Source organism: Cricetulus griseus, chromosome 10 (genome assembly GCF_003668045.3).
Source record: "Cricetulus griseus strain 17A/GY chromosome 10, alternate assembly CriGri-PICRH-1.0, whole genome shotgun sequence".
Lineage (NCBI taxonomy): Eukaryota > Metazoa > Chordata > Mammalia > Rodentia > Cricetidae > Cricetulus > Cricetulus griseus.
The window spans coordinates 22,610,443-22,626,713 of NC_048603.1; the positions used below are offsets into that span (position 1 = coordinate 22,610,443).

The following is a 16,271-nucleotide window of genomic DNA, read 5'->3' on the forward strand; positions in this document are numbered from 1 at the left end:
AAACAAACAAACAACAAGAAGAAAAAATGGCTGTTCCTTCTTCTATTCTGCTGCTGACTGGCATGGGGCTCTCACCGGAGTCCCTTAGAATGGACTTGCCCTACACTTGCCATCAGGGAGAACCTCAACTGTCACTGGCACTATTCAATTTTATGTCTCTGTTCCATTCCAATCTCGGTGCCCCGATTCCCTTCTTGCTCTTTCAGCCTTGAAGCAAAAATGCCTTGAGAATGTCTGCAAGTCTGTGTGAGCACCTAGCAGTGACATCTGGCACCAAGCCTTCACCCTGGCTTTGTCCCAGCTTGGCTGTATTTTCAGAATCCAGGCATGCTCCACCCAGGTCATCTGTCCAGGGTCTCTTTGGAAACATTTTTTTTCCTCTCCTGTCAATCTGTGTAATGCATTGAAGGCAAAGCTTGCATGATCAGTGGAGTGACACCAGGCTTCTCAGCCTCCTTCAGAGCAATGAAAACATATGATTTAGGTTCAAGAACCTACCATTAGGCCTGCGGCAATCCTGATGCCAGGAGGCCTGGGGGTGAGGATTTGTATTATTGTGCACACAGCAGTCCAGCATCGAGAGACCTGAACAAAATTACTTCAGGTGATTCAAGCTTGGGACTTTTGGATGACAACAAGGGGATAAACTGCAAAGGCTTGACTGCGCTGCAGAGAGCTCTCACTATGGTGCTGTGCAGTTGGCTGTACAGAACTAAGCAGACCCACCACGCTATAGCATCAAGACTCTCTCCCAAGTCCCAAAGTAGGAGGTGATGGAAACCGTTCTTGGGAGCATGGAGGTATGGAGATCTGGACTTCCTTTCTACATACCCAACTGTATCCTGGGGCTCTGGAGAAAAGCCTTGGGCTCAGTCATTCAGGAGCCAGACTGCAGAGCTCAGAAAAACTGATGTAGTCACACTGCATAGCGTAGCAAAAAGATAAGTAGGAACGCTTCCCAGGAGAGCTCCGGCTTGAGCTTCTTGTTCTTCTCACCATTTGGTTGAACATACGGTCATGACACCAATCACTCTCCAAGAATGGCATGGGATGGTGCACGTGGAGTGTTGTCAATGCTCATGTGCCCCCGAGTGTAGTCATTTAAGAAGGGCTGGCTGAGGGGCTATACTGGAGTACTCGGTCGACACTGCATGGCTCAAGGCCCTCACCCCAAGTCACGTGTTTGCATAAACTATACATATGACCCAGAGTTTATTGGGTGAACATCCTTTTGACTTATTCCAAGGCTTCAGGGGTAGGAGATGAGAGCCAGAACTTCCTTTGAATATCTGATACCTGCTAAACCAGATTTTTCTGCACACCCACATACCGGAGGGCCCCTTAATTGTATCCGGTCCCTTTCACCATCCCCGGTCTTCCTTTGTCACTGTGAATTCACAGCTCTGTGCAAGGCATGGCTAAGCAGCTTGGCTTTCTCCAACAGTCCTGTGTGGAAACCCTTCTCTTCTGATTTGCCAAGCACAGCTTTCCTTCCGGTGTTTTGAGGGTCCCTACTCTGCTCTGTCACCTTTGGACTCTGTCTGAAGCATTGCTTTCTTTCTTAATCCAAACACAAAACAGCCCCCCCATCCCAGAAGAGAGTTGAATGCCCTGATACTGCGTATGAACACAAAGGTGCTCAAGGATGTAGACTTGGTCCGAGGAGCAGCCTGTGCTCTCCCATCCAGACACACAGAAAGGTTCATTTTTTGTCTGAACACTTCAGAGACCTTTCAAGTTACTCAGTTGTCAAGTTCATTAGCACCTGTTATCTTGACTCGGGGGAGGGGCTTGGGAACAACCTTTGAGTTTGCAAAGATGGGGTAAATGCAGCCAGTTTTCTAGGGGCAAAAAGGATGCCCACCTCAACAGGAGTCAAAGAGGTGTGTCCCTTTTACTGTGTGTAAGTTAATCTGTCTGGGGCTTTTCTTATGGACCAAGCTTGGCTGGAGAGTGTAACAGGCCCTAGCACAACTGACGCCATATTAGAGGCACATTTCTGACCTTAAAACCCAGCATGTAGGCACCAACACCTGACAAACAGGAACAAAGATCCAATCCATCTAAGACCTAGGCTGTAGTTTAAGGATCCAGGAGAATCCCTAAACGTATCAACCTTGCTTTTTGACATCTGTAGTTTCGCTTCCCGCTAACTGTTTTTGTTAACACAGGTATAATTTTTATACAGAGAAAGCAAAGAATGATGAGGCTTAGGGCCTCATGACTTGGGCAAGTTCCTCATGCTGTTGCCAGCTGCCAAGCAACGCAGACTTTCTATTCTTTAAGAGTGTCTGTTTGTTCTCTGGAGAAATTACCTCACAACAAAAGGATGGCCTTCTCTGGAGAGCAATTTACCACCTAGAATGGTCTGGTGGCTCAATCCTACATACCTACATACAAAGCTGTTTGCTTTTTGCTTTTTCTTTTGGAGTTTTTGTTTGTTTGTCTTTGGTTTTTGTTTCCTTGAGACAGGGTTTCTCTGTGTAGCCCTGGCTGTCCTGGCACTCACTCTGGAGACCAGGCTGGCCTCGAACTCACAGAGATCCATCTGCCTCTGCCTCCCGAGAACTGGGATTAAAGGTGTGTGCCACCACCACCTGGCTACAAAGCTGTTTCTTGAGGAGAGCCCATGTGAACTTAACTACTCCATTCATTGGGAATAATGACCAACCATGACTATACCTTGAAAAGTCTCAAATGTTGGGCACCTTTGACGCCTGTCCTGGGATCTGATGTACTGCTGAGGACAAGAGCTCAGAGCATCACATGAGACCAATTCTCTACAATCATACTTCCTGTGTAGGAGCAGCAATGGCGGGAAGGTCACAAAGTCCACATGCAAACTGCCTGCCCTGTGGTGGATTCCCTGGTCTCCTAGAGCCTAGGGAAGACTTACGTATATCTTAGCTTATGTGGTGGCTGTGGAGAGTAGCAAGGCTCAGGAGATGATGCAGAACTGAGATTCTGTTTCGTGGCTATGTGGCTACCAGTGCTTAACTGATTCGGTAAAGGAGATGGGTTGTTTGTATGCCCCAGATGACCATGTAAATCCCATGTTTGCCCGACAACTTCATTAAACTGTATTCCTCCTGGGAGGAAATGGAAGAGGTTGTCTATCTATATGCTCCATGTCCCAAAGACAAGTTAGGTTGGCAAGAGAAAGGGTGGAGGAAAAAAAAAGGAATGGAGTGATGGAGTGAGGAGGGAAAGAAAAGAGAGGGAAGAGATAGAGGAGTATGGAGAGAGAGGGAGGAGGAGGAGGAGGAGGAGGAGGAGGAGGAGGAGGAGGGAGGGAGGGATAGGAAAAAGCACCTGTGTGCATCCCCGTTCCAGGGTCTGTCTCTGTGTCTTGTGCATGCTCCGAGTCTCATTTGATGCTCTGAGCTCTTGTCCTCAGCAGTACATCAGATCCCAGGACAGGCATCAAAAGTTCCCAACATTTGAGACTTTTCAAGGTATAGTCATGGTTGGTCATTATTCCCAATGTTTGTGTATTCCTGTCTGCCAAGTGTACTTCTGGGCCTGGGTGAGTAACAAATTCAGTGGCTCTCATAGTGAAATCTGTCATTAAACTCTTCCTAAGAAAAACTCTGCCCTCTTCTGTCTTGTGCCTGGGGAAACTTCACTTTTTTTTACTTTGTTCTACCTGTTGGAAGGCACTGCTGGCTAGTCGAGGTTGCAGTCTCTCATGGCCTGCCATCTTTCCCCAAAAGCTAGGCAACATGGAAGCTCCCTCCTGTGCCACTGAAATTTGCTGCCTCTACCTGCCTTTATCTGAGAATGTCCCTGGGCCTGGAGAACTGCCCTTATCTGAAAGCTGTCTCTAAGTGACTTTAGCTGGAACTCTGGCACAGATTCCCAAGAGAAGACTCATGCCAGGACCCTACTGCCACATATGAAGCCTTGTGATGGGAGTGTGTCACTTAATGCAAACTAGGGTTTGTCCCCAGGCTCCCCAATCCTATATATTCCTTATACTCTGGAATAAAATTGAGATGATTCACCAGTCTGTCTCCCAAAGGGCCGTCTCTGCCAAACTCACAAGAGTCCCCGCTTTTGCTCCCTCCACCCTCATGGACCAAAGCAGCCAGTGATCCCAAGGAAGAAAGAGAACCATGTCTACCAGCAGAAAAGAGAAAGCTACGGCTCTAAAGAATATTCGGCACTTTGGCAATGTCTAGTTACATTGTTTAGAGGGTATGGTAGGGATTGGAACAAGCATCCAATGGATGCGTGGGAGATCTTTCAATGCCTAGGTCATTGTCCACAGAAAAGAATGATTTGCCCAAGGATATCAATAACAGATGCATTCTTTGTGTTAGATATTTTTACCCCCCTCTTATGGAAAACTTGTCTCATATAAAATCTCAAGGAGGAACAGTTTGTTTCCTCTCATGTTTTCAGAGGATTTAGACTTTGCTTGGCCACAGGTGATTGGCACATTTTGAACACATGGCAAAAGAGGTTTTTGCCCAATTGCAGACTATAATCAGAGTAAGAAAGAAATAGAGGTAGGGAGGGAAAGACAGAGACAGTCACAGAGACAGACAGAGAGAGAGACACAGACGGACAGACAGACAGACAGACAGACAGACAGACAGACAGACAGAATACCCAGGAACAAGATCTGTCTCTTAGTAATCTACTATCTACTTCCTCCAGCTAGGTCCAACCTCCCAAAGTTTCCAGAATCTTTGACAATAGTGCCACTATGGTGGAGAGCAGTTCATGTTTAAACATGTTATAGGCTACGGTAGAAACCCTCAAATTGTCTTTAAATGTCTAGAGCTACACTCCTGGGTGGGTTGCTAATGCCTTAGCATCATGCCTGGCTATGCTCTTGAAATGCCAAGAGTGTGGGTTTGGCTGTATTGAGACACGTGGCCCCATTGGCTTGGCAGCTTTAGAGATGGTTTGTGTTTGTGAAAAAGACTAAAGCCAGTGTAGCTGCAGCCCACCAGTGTGACCTAATGACAATGACAGGCAGAAGAAGCTCCAGCATACAGGGACAGTTTTCTGTGGAGAAGCCCTCCAGAGGATCCTGGGAAGTCTCCGCTGTCCCCTGATGTAATCATGTGACTGGTTCTGTTCCTTCAAGAGGCAACATTGGAATGGGATCCTCAGAGGGTTCAAGGCCAGGCTGACTTGATCTGTGGCTAAACGATGGCACATGTGAGCAGGGACAGATACCTCTAAAGACACTTGCTTCTCAGTTTTCTCCTCCTAAGACTGCATGAACAGCCAGGTGCGGTGACTGTAGGGGCAAAGACAAGGCCCTGGCAACCACTGATGGCACACTATTGGGAAGGAAAACACTTTGCAAAGTGTTATGAAGAGAAGAGGAGAGGAGAGGAGAGGAGAGGAGAGGAGAGGAGAGGAGAGGAGAGAAGAGAAGAGAAGAGAAGAGAAGAGAAGAGAAGAGAAGAGAAGAGAAGAGAAGACTCTGAAACCTAAACCCACAGGATGACCTCCACGTAGCAGACATGGAAGCCAAGATGGACTGAAATAGGGCAGGTGGTAGAATATTGGGTGCTTAATTTTAAAGACTGACTTGACTGTACCCCACAGCTTGGACAAAAAATCATAAAGGAAAGATACATCAAATTCCCATGTCTAAACACGGACTTCTCAACAGTTATCCAAGATACCCTCTGTAGCAATATCTAGGCAAAACAAAGCCTGCCTTTTTCCTAGCAAGGGAGCCTGTGATTTTCAACATCTTTCATCCTCTGGAGCTGTTCCCTTGTGACCCTTAGACATAATCAGAGAGTCTCTGAGACATTGAAGAGGGGCGGGGTATGTGGAACAGGGCAGGCATTGTTCTTTAATTAGAGCTCGGGTCTCCACATGGGGCTCGAGGTGGGCCTGCTGACCATGGAGCCTTCACCTGTGCCAAGATATAGATAGCGTTATGATAACTCCTCCCGCCGAGGCAGCTCACCTGCCGAGCGCATGAAAAGCTCTTGGTGTGAGTGGCGGAATGTGCTCACATGACCGGGGTCTTTGCCTGGCATATAAAAGACGGTTCCCATTTGCTCAAAGCCAAGCACCGCTGGATCATTCAACGGCCTTTGAGTGAAGCTTCGCTACACGGTAGGTACCTACTTGCGACGGTGTCAAGAGATAGCGAGAAGAGGAAGACGAAGGGACCAGGGAGGATGAGGAGGCAGGGGAGTGCACTCCTGAGACCTGGGTCAAAGGTGGCTGCTCTAACTGGACCCCCAACTTTATTTCCCAAAGAGGGGCTTCCACACCAACAAGAGACGGGGAACAGCATGAGCCTCCTTCTACGGTGCAGCTAGTTGCTGCTGCAATTGCAACCCCTGGTGACATGGAGGTGCTTCTGTGTTTCGGTTATCACATTCTGGGGGTGGACGGTAAACTCACGTGGGCCCTGCAAGAGCTACCAGGCTGGCTCTGTCACGGTGCTGGCTGGGAGTCACATACATGGGGACATAATTCAACAGCCTCCAAGCTTCAAAGGTGAATCTTAAGCTTGCAGTTAGACTGGATGATGCTCATATACGACCCTTCTAAGTTCCTATGTTATGGTCTTCTCTTCTGGGTAATGGTAACAGTAACCATCAGATCCCATAAAAGCTACATGGGGACTGGATTGCCAAAGGTCTGCAGGCCTCCATCCTATGAGTTTGACTTAAAAGGGGCCCTCCAGGCCGCCGTGAAAGGCATCTGCTACACCCTAGTGGGGGTCCTAGACCTTAGCACAATCATTTAGGCGATTTGCCTCACCATTCGTTTCAATCTGGCTTCATTCTGAAAACGAGGCAGTCAGACCTGAGTCTGCAAAGCGCTGGGAGAGCTTGTCTGATGCTGAGAGCGTGTCTGTTCTAGGAGATGGTTATAAGTAGAACATTATCCTGAAGGAAAACCAGACAGCAGCCTATTACTAAAGGATGCTTAGTCCAATCAGGATTTTCTCTCATTCAGAACACATTCATGTTGCAGACACTAGAGGCCATGCTACAGACAGGTTCACAGAACGGGATCTTACAGCCCACAAGATTTTCTCACTCAGGACTCTCCATACTAAACTGAGTTTATAGGCAAGGTGACCCCAGCATGGCCACCCCTAACCACCTTTGCTTCTAGAAGAATTCATCATGGAAAATGCCCCTTCTCCTAGGTTGATATGGCCCTGCAGAGGGCACACTTGGGAGTCTTGTCTAGTTGTTTGGGGGCTCCTATGTGCCCTCTTGGCCAAGCACCCTTGTGTAATCCACAATATCTATGGCCCTATCCAGCAGTCCTGTGTGGCTGCTGGGACAGCCTGGATCATGCTCTATTGTAGTTCATACAGTGTCCTAAAGTCAAGACCTAAAACAGAGTATGCACAAGTCAACCAATCATTTCCACTGCTTAGGGAATTATAACTAGGGAGAACAGCATTTCAAAATCCCTCTGCTATCCTTTCTCCTGTGAACTATACAGTTGTTGGGCTTAGAGTGCCTACTGAAGTTAAATATTTGGTGATCTGAACACAAGGAAGCTATAATGAAAGTTCCAAGGACTTTTATTCCCACCCAATTCCTTTGTCCCTAGAGCAACCCCTGAAGATGTCCATTGACATTCTAGGACTGCAACCAGATAGTCCAAGTGCTCAAAAGCCAAGGAAGGAAAGAAAGGTGGAGATGCTGCAGGGGGAAGGCCATCCCTTGGCAGGCAGCGCCACCATGTGGCCACCCAATTTATTCATAGCTGGAGCGGTGCTGGTAGGGTTCAAACCCACCTCCCTCACGCTATGTTGGCAGTAAATGCTTGCCAAATAAACGAGTGACACTGCCACATCTCTGGGGAGAACACAGCTAACTTTCCATTTTACAGTTGGATAAGCTGAGTTTCCACAAGGGAACATTATCTCGTCATGTCAAAGAGGCTAGTTAGCCTTGAAGCTGGGACGGAAACAATTTCAGAACATGGGTCTTTGGCACAAGAGGGACAAGAAGCTTCTGGTGGTTTTCCTAACAGCATCGTTGTCATGCTCTGCTGGCCTCTCTCCCAGGCAGCTGCCCTAGTCTATGCCCACACCGCGTCCTTTGCTCTCCCAGGATGATCGCTCTGCTCGTGGCGTGTATGCTGATGGCCCCCTGTGTTGGTAAGTAACTATCCGTACAGGACTTCCTGTGTAGCACTTGATAACTTTTCCCACAGGCTCATGAAAGTTTTCTTGGCATCCAGCCGTCTTGCACTTTAGTTCTCCCTTATCCCTCTACCTAATTATTGGCGGGACGTGGAAGTCAGTACTAAGTTACAGGATTAATGTTAACAATTTAAAACCCCCGTTCATAAAATCCCAGCCCAGAGGATGGAGAGTGGACACTAAGTCACACCCTTAACCACAAAGCTGTGTGCAATTCATTCTTGGTGGGAAAGGGAAAATCGGTTTTCTCCAGTTTAGTGTCACTTCAGGGCGGGGCCCATGCCCGTGTGTAGCTAGCCAGTGCAAAGCAGGATGCGTGTTCTTGTGTGTGCCTTTTGTTTTGTTTGCTTTTCATATTTTTTTGTCTTACTGGGTTTTTTTGCATGATTTTTTTGTTTTATGCTCTTTTTTGACAGAGACAGAGAGAGAGAGAGAGAGAGAGAGAGAGAGAGAGAGAGAGAGAGAGGAATTGGTGGGTAGGGAGCTGGGTGAAGGAGAGTATGATCAAAAATTATTATACATAAAAAATTAATTAAAAAAGAAAACCTTGCCCAGGACTTAAAAGTTTAAGATAGGGCGCAGAATGGAAGAGGAAAGGTGGGCCAAAAGCAAAGTGTCTTATTGGCAAGCTCCCTCCATCTGGGACTGTAGGTTTTTTCTCCTCAGGTTATGAGCGACTTCTCACCCTCCTCCAATTTGCTAATTCCTTGGGGCACATTGGCCTTCCCAACACAGACAACTTTCTTTTAGCCTCAGTGGGCATGTGTACCACCAAGGGCAAAGGTCTCCAATCTTACACACCATCTAAATGGAGGACACCCAATCATTTTGTTCATTCAAACACGAAGATTCCCTGCTTTCCTTTTTCCATTCCATGGTAATCTCCCATCATTCATTAATCTGGGTCCGTTGTTGTTTGCTCCTTGTGGTCTCGTGTTCAGAGACACGTTCACCCTACACACCGGCTCTTAGAGGTGCACAAGGCATCTCTTTAGTCAGAGGGAAAGTGGCACCATTTGTTAATCAAATGTCTGTCATTTATGTTGTCCAAGATCCATGCTATCAGGCGGGACACGTAAGTTTGCCCCTGGACCAGAAGCATGTAAGTTGAGAATGGTAATTTGACATGTGAGGGGGGGACTGGGCTCCTCACTGAAGACAGCCCTTCCCTCCGAAACAGAAGTGGCCAGCTGCTTGTCCCCTGGTCTCCATCCGTGTGCCTTTTCTAGATTACACATTCTCGTCAGGATTTGAGTCCCCTCATATTTTTTTAAACCTAATTTTTTTATTGGTTCTTTGGGAATATCACATCAGGTACCCCAATCCACTCAGTTCCCAGTCCCTCTGTATCTGCCCTTCACCCTTGTAACACCCCCTAAAGGAAAAATTAAAAAGAAATGATACAAATAAAAATACAAATAAGAATACTAAACAAACAAAAAGCAAAAACAAACAACCAACAACAAAATAATAAGCAAACAACAGCAAAACTGCTCTGCTCCTCCGTCTTTCCCGCCTCTCCATCTTTCTTCGCTCCCCTCATCTTTTTAAAAGCTTATTCTGCTTGCTAGCTAACTAACACTTTCTTCTCTCCAGAGAGTAAATTTCCCTTTGCCCAAAGATGTCTCTTTTAATGTGCACCATTTATATATTTTCTTATAAAATTATAACCGATACATATTTTCTTCTGTTATTCTTGCTTTCCTTTGCCTTCTTTATTCTTTGACTACTGCATTTCAGTAATAAAATGAAAACTGATATCCTCTACTACGAGGAATCGTTTGACTAATATTTTTATTTTGCCCTGGGAGATTTTTACTGTCAAACACAAACAGTTGACTTTGAAAACACCACGGTCATAGAAACTTGAAGTGCCAACACAGAGTTCGTGTGTGTGTGTGTGTGTGTGTGTGTGTGTGTGTGTGTGTGTGTGTATTTGAGTGTGTTCTGTTCACAATCCCAGTTTTACAGGGTCTGGTCACCACTGAGATAGGGCTGCCTGTCCAAACAACTGGCTGGATCCTAGAGTGGGAAGGGCATTTCAGAGTCTCCTGCCTGGAGAATAGAGAGATATGTATTAGTCAAGAGGTCAAGGTCTTACCAAGGGCCCAAAAGTTTCTTCAGAAGAAACACCCACAAGGAGTGGAGCATCAGGCAGGAAGGGCCAGCCCTGCAGCAGAAGCAGTGTCTGGGCTGAAGACGCTCTGGCAAGGCCATGTGCACCCGAGGTAGTCCTTTGTCCCGGGGGAACCTGGCCTGCTGTGGTATTCTGCCTTCGCTTTCTTAGGCTGGAAGGTGCTATATGGGATGTGAGGGATGGGGAGGGTGAGGCCACTGTGCAGACGACGTAGGCCCTCCACAAGCTGAGCTGTCACTCTCCAGGAGATACCATCCGTGTCTACCCCTGACGGGACTGAAGTAAAATTTCAAAACAGCTTATTTGTCCATTACTGTGGAAAAGTAGCTGAGAAAAGCCAATTTAAGGTATAGGTTTGGGGGCTGGAGAGACGGCTCGGTGGTTGAGAGCACTGGCTGCTCTTGCAGAGGACCTGGGTTCAGTTCCCAACACTGATATGGTGGCTCACAGCCATCTGCAACACCAGTTCCAGAGGATCCGAATGCTCTCTCTGACCTTCGTGGGCTCTGCACATATTTAGTGCATGTAAAGGCAAATATTCACACCATAAAATAAAAATAAATCTTCCTTTTAAAAAAAAAAGTCCTCTAATTCTCCACCCCCCCAAAAAAAATTTAAAAAGCCACTAGCTGGGCGGGGTGGCACACACTTTTAATCCCAGAACTGGGGACGAAGAAACGGGTGCATCTCTGAGTTCAAGGTCATTCTGGTCTACAGAGGGAGTTCCAGGACTGCCAGGGCTATTCAAAGAAACTGTCTCAAAAAAAAAAAAAATCCATTCAATCTGTGGTACAATTGTTATATATTTAACAACAAATATGCTGGGGCCTGTTGCTCTCCTCATATCCATAATATCCATCATATATGTGTATATATATATATATGTTTATGTAGATACGTTTATATTTATATGTATTTGGTATATATCTATATATTTAGGGAGTAGAGAACTTTTTTAAAAAGATACACACGTATCATATACATATATTATTTTTTCATTCCCTAAAGTAATGACACTTCACAAGCTTGTATACTGGAGATCGCAAAACATAGTATTTTAAATTTGAACCAGTAGTCCAGGATTAGAATGTTTCCTCATACAAAGAATTCAAACTGGCAGCAAAATTTGTATGGCATATGCTAGTGCTTGCTTTCAGTAAGTCCCTGCTATACTGCAGAAATAGTCACATAAGTAGAGTATTGCAACATGGAGGGGTGTGCAATGCGGTAAGGTTGCTTGTTACCCAGTCCAGGTTAGGGATCAAGTCAGGCTTTGAGAACTTCAAGTATCAAACAAGACAAAGGCAACAGATCCAGAGCAGGGAGCTCAAGTCCGGACACAGCATAAGCTAAGGAAAGTAACACATGACCTTTGGTGCCTCGGCTCCACAGGGGGATAGGTAAGGTTACTGCAGGGGATGATGGGACAGGGCCAGGTCAAGACAAGCTTTGTATGCCAGATCATTAAGGCATGTGATTCCCAGGTCTTTGTGTGAGCTGTTTCTCTTTAGGACTGGATCAGTCTTGTGTAGATCTGGGTGGCCTCAGACTCACAGAGATCCTTCTACCTCTTAACCCTGAGTCCTAGGATTAAAGGCGAGTACCACCGCCTCCTATCTTCTGGCTGCTGGGATTAAAGGTGTGTGCCTGGCGTCTATGGCTTGAGGCTGACTTTGCTTTCTGAATCCTCAGGCAAGCTTTAACAGATCATAAATAATACATCGCCACAGTGTTGCCTCAGGGCTGAGTTTCATATGTCTTGTCTACAGAGTGGTAATGAGACTTGTAGACTGCAGCTCTGGGGAGACTGGACCAGACAATACAAACTACAGCGCCGTCTCTGCTCCTGCCAGTACCGCTGCTGACCAGTTCACCTGAACCAGTATCCATGTCATTCTGCCTCTGTTCTTCTAACCTTGCCCTCGCTCCCACCCCCATGCCTGCCTCACCTCTGGCTGCACTTGCTTAGTGATCTGAATCAGGGTCTATGACAAATACTCTTAACACCACCCAGGAGAGCTTTTTCAAGTTGCTGGCGCAAGTGTGTGGGTGTCAAGCTCCTTGAAGCAGTGTGGGTGGGTTGGGGGAGGGCCCCATACCTCACTAACCTGTCTGGGCAGTAAGCTATTTCCTGCTCCCCAGAGAGGAAGGAACTCTGCGTGTTTGTGAGCAGAAGACACAGGAAAGATGTCATCAATTGGCGTCAGCATCCCACAGTCTCTGCAGGAGGAAGCAGCAGGTTTGGTGACTGTGCCAAATGCTTTCGTGCCGAGGAATTTGCGCAGGGTCCTAGACAAGGACGTAAATGGAAAGGAAGGCCTGAGCATCTCCCTTCCCACAAGTCTGTGCTTTGCAGGGCACTGCCAACCCCCAAAGGCTATCAGCTGCAGACAGGAAGAAATCTGCTCTCCATGGAAACCACTCATAGAGCCTAGAAGACAGATATTCAGATGGTACCCGCAGCTCCCAGGCATGCAGGGCTCTCACCGCCCCAGAGATCTATCTGCCTGGTACTCACGCAAAGCAAAGAAGTTTTCTTTCCACTCTCTAAACTAATGGCATTTTACAAGCTTGTTTACTGGAGCTGGCAAAACATCGTTATTTTACATTACCGGTAGCCTAAAACCGGAATGTTCTCTTAGGCAAAGAGCAATATCTTAAAAGATTCGTGGTGGGGGGGGGGTCTCATTTCTCAGAGCCCATATCTCTCATTGTGACCCAGGTCTGCCTTCTTCTCCACAGTCCCCCTGCTCTTTCCCTGGTGCCCAGGCTCAAGCTGACTCCTCTTACTTCGTTCTTTGCCTAGCGCTGGAGATGTGTCTACAGCCTTGGGCAGTAGTGAGGGTCTGCACCTTTGCTGTCTCGGATGAGGATAGCCACCCCCAGGCAGACTGGTTTCTGGGCCTCCTAACTCATCCCCCTCCAAGCCAACCTTCACAGTCTCCTCTCACCCACGTGAAAACACGAGTTGTATCTAAGTGTGTTCAGGGAAGGAACACTAGGCCATGGGACAGCAGCCACGAGGAGGGGCCTGTCCTCAAGAGACCCACAAGAAGTAGCATTGTCAGGAAAGACACAGAAAGAAGCCTCGAGAATTGCCACGGAGACTACGGCTGCTAAAGATGAGGTCTGGGGGCGGGGGGGGGGCGTGAGAAGAAAGCAGAAATTGGGTGAAGAGTGCTGAGACCCCCCCCCCCAAGACAGAATGAGGAAATCTTTTACACAGTGCTCTTTGAACTGTGCCTCGTGTGAAGAGCAGGCTCAGCCAGAGTGAGTCAAGTCACGTCAGGGATTTCCAGCAGAGACCACACATGGTGCAACGATTCAGAGATTGTGTGAAGAATGGACAGAGAGCTGCGAATGGAGGACAGATGCCCAGAGGGGCAGAGTCCTGCTTCCCACCAGCCTGCTCTGGTCCCCCTAGTGCATCCCTTTTTTACAGCTGAACTTACTCCCTTTTATCTCTTTCTTACCTGAAAAACTCTTTGTTCTTCCAGGTCATCTTCCGAGGGCCCCTATGGATTCAGTGTTGCTTATCTGCTAGCCAGAAGTCAGGCACTTCCCTGGCTTCCTTTCGCCACCAGCAGGTGTCATCAATGGAACAGGGCAATGACCTTTGGTCTGGAAAAAATCCCTGTTCTATCCTTAGAGGTGAAAAACAGGCAGGCTAGGGAGGCTAAGATGTGCTCAAAGCCACAGGACAGCTGACTCAGAACAATGACTAGTCACCCCCTCGGCCAGGCTTTCAGGACTCTAAGTGAGAAGGCATTGGAAACAGCAGCCCTCAAATCTTAGGCAAGGGGTGATCAGGAGAAGAAGGCTTTTAGGTGATGGTCTGGACGTGGTGGCTCACACCTGCAATCCCAGCCATGCAGGAGGCTGAGGTGGAGGCATTGAAAGCACAATGCAGTGTAGGCAACCTTGTAATAAAAGGGGTGAGCAGGTCAGGACCAGGAATGAGGCTCAGTGGTGCAGGACTTTCTCAGCTGTGTGAGCCCTTTGGTTTGATTCCCAGTGCTGCCTGAAAGAGAGAGACAGAGACAGAGAGAGAGAGGAAGAGAGAGAGAGAGAGAGAGAGAGAGAGAGAGAGAGAGAGAGAGAGAGAGAGAGAGAATGACAGAAGAGCCTGGTAGTATTTTTACACACACACACACACACACACACACACACACACACACACACACACACACACACTGTACTACTTCTGTCATTCAATGGGATATTGCTTAAACATCCTGCATGCCCTCTCTGAACTGAACACTGCTCCCCCAACCCCCAGTGCCAATCATGTAAGGTTGGGAAGCCTTTTCTGAGCCAAGCAGCACCCAAACAAGAATCTAGCAAGGTATAGCATGAAAAACAAAAGACCCAGAGACTGATATTGGAGTTTAAGTTTCAAACTGAAGATCAGAGAAGCAAAGCAGCCAAACCAGTAGCTATTAACTCTACCAAGCTGAAATGACTATCTTGTCCCCAGGAATCCTTAGAGGGAAAAATCCTGACTCCTCATCCTTATATTCCTCTCTCCACCCAGCCATATCACCCCTGTCTCCACCTCTCTAGTGCTGGGATTAAAGGTGTGTGATTTCAGGTGCTGAGATCACATTTGTGTGAGCTGTTTAAGACTGGATCAATTTCTTGTAGTCAGTGTGGCCTTGAATTAACAGAGATCCATTTACCTCTTAATCCTGAGTCCTGGGATTAAAGGAGTGTACCACCACCCCTAGCTTCTATAGCTAACTAGTATGGCTGCTTTGCTATTTTGATCTCCAGTGGCTTTAATAAATCATAAACAATATATCACCACAGCAGAGAGTCAGCCAGGGCACCTTCCTGAGCAGACTGAATTACCCATGCTTCTCTGAGGGCTGATTCTTACAGCTTTCAGATGGACAAGGTTTCCAAACAGTGACAAACTGGTAGGCCTGACTGCATCACTGTAAACTTGATGAAAGAAGACAAAAGATGCTGTGACAGGGGATGAAGAGATGTCTCAGCAGTTAAAAGTGTTTGGAATCTTCGAAGAATAGTAAATATGGAAATAGTGAGAAAGGGAACGTGCTGCTTTTGCAAAGACCTGAGTTCGGTTCTCAATACTTATATCTGTTGGCTCAGAACTGACTGTAACTCCAGCTCCAGGGTGTCTGAGGCCTCTGGGTGCTATGGGCACCACACAGGTACTACACACACACACACACACACACACACACACACACACACACACACACACACACACACACACACACACACTTTTAATCTCACGATAGTATCAGACACCTCATATGCTTCCTGTCTTCGAGGCAAAATTGGAGCAGGAGCGTTCTAAGGATGGTCTGAGGCCAATCCCATTCGTGTTGCTGACCCAGGTTCATCCATGTTGGGATGGAAAGGATGGTACCCACTCTATTCCTCTAGGCAGCATGGTTCAAGGCAAGGCTTCTGGGTGTTGGTCTTAATCACCTGAAGAATTTGTGAAAACTGGGCCAGTTCTACATCAGATTGGTTTGATCAAAGTGTTTGCTGACTCTGTACCAAAGAAATGTGGGTACTAACCGTCGGGGGTAGCCTTGTCCTAATTATGAGCTCGGCACCTGTATTATAAAACCTGTGTGGATTTGAATCTGGGGGTATCATTATTGTCTTCCTGATTGACACCTCTCAGCCTTAGCCCAGGGAGAGGCAGTGGGATGTTTGTGCTAACCTTGCTCTCTTTGTCTCTGACTTACTTCCAGGGGGGCATGCTCTTGACACCCCAAATCCACAGGAATTGCCTCCAGGACTGTCAAAAAATACCAGTAAGGATCCTTTGACCTTTGCCCAGAAGCTAAGTAAAATGTTGTCTAGGATATTGGCAGAGGCAGCAACCTGTTCTGAACATACACTAGGTCCCTATCTGCCTTGGAGTCTGCAGTAGTCACTCAGAGGTATTCAAAAGCTCCTCTCCTCTGGGGCTCGTGCCCTAGTGCCAGATTTCAG

At 47.2% G+C, this 16,271-nt stretch overlaps 1 protein-coding gene across 2 annotated transcripts in view; it reads left to right on the plus strand.

Annotated features, from left to right (window-relative positions):
- Nucleotides 1–8,052: 8,052 nt before the first annotated feature.
- Nucleotides 8,053–16,271, plus strand: part of Oc90 (otoconin 90) — a 30,616-nt gene continuing 22,397 nt past the window's right edge. The window contains exons 1-2 of one of the 2 annotated variants that reach the window (XM_027431563.2): nucleotides 8,053–8,113; nucleotides 16,028–16,090. In XM_027431563.2, coding sequence (XP_027287364.1) covers nucleotides 8,068–8,113; nucleotides 16,028–16,090 — 109 coding nt within the window. In that variant the 5' untranslated portion in view covers nucleotides 8,053–8,067. The remainder of the gene's footprint in view (nucleotides 8,114–16,027; nucleotides 16,091–16,271) is intronic. The other variant, XM_027431562.2, reaches the window with a different exon arrangement.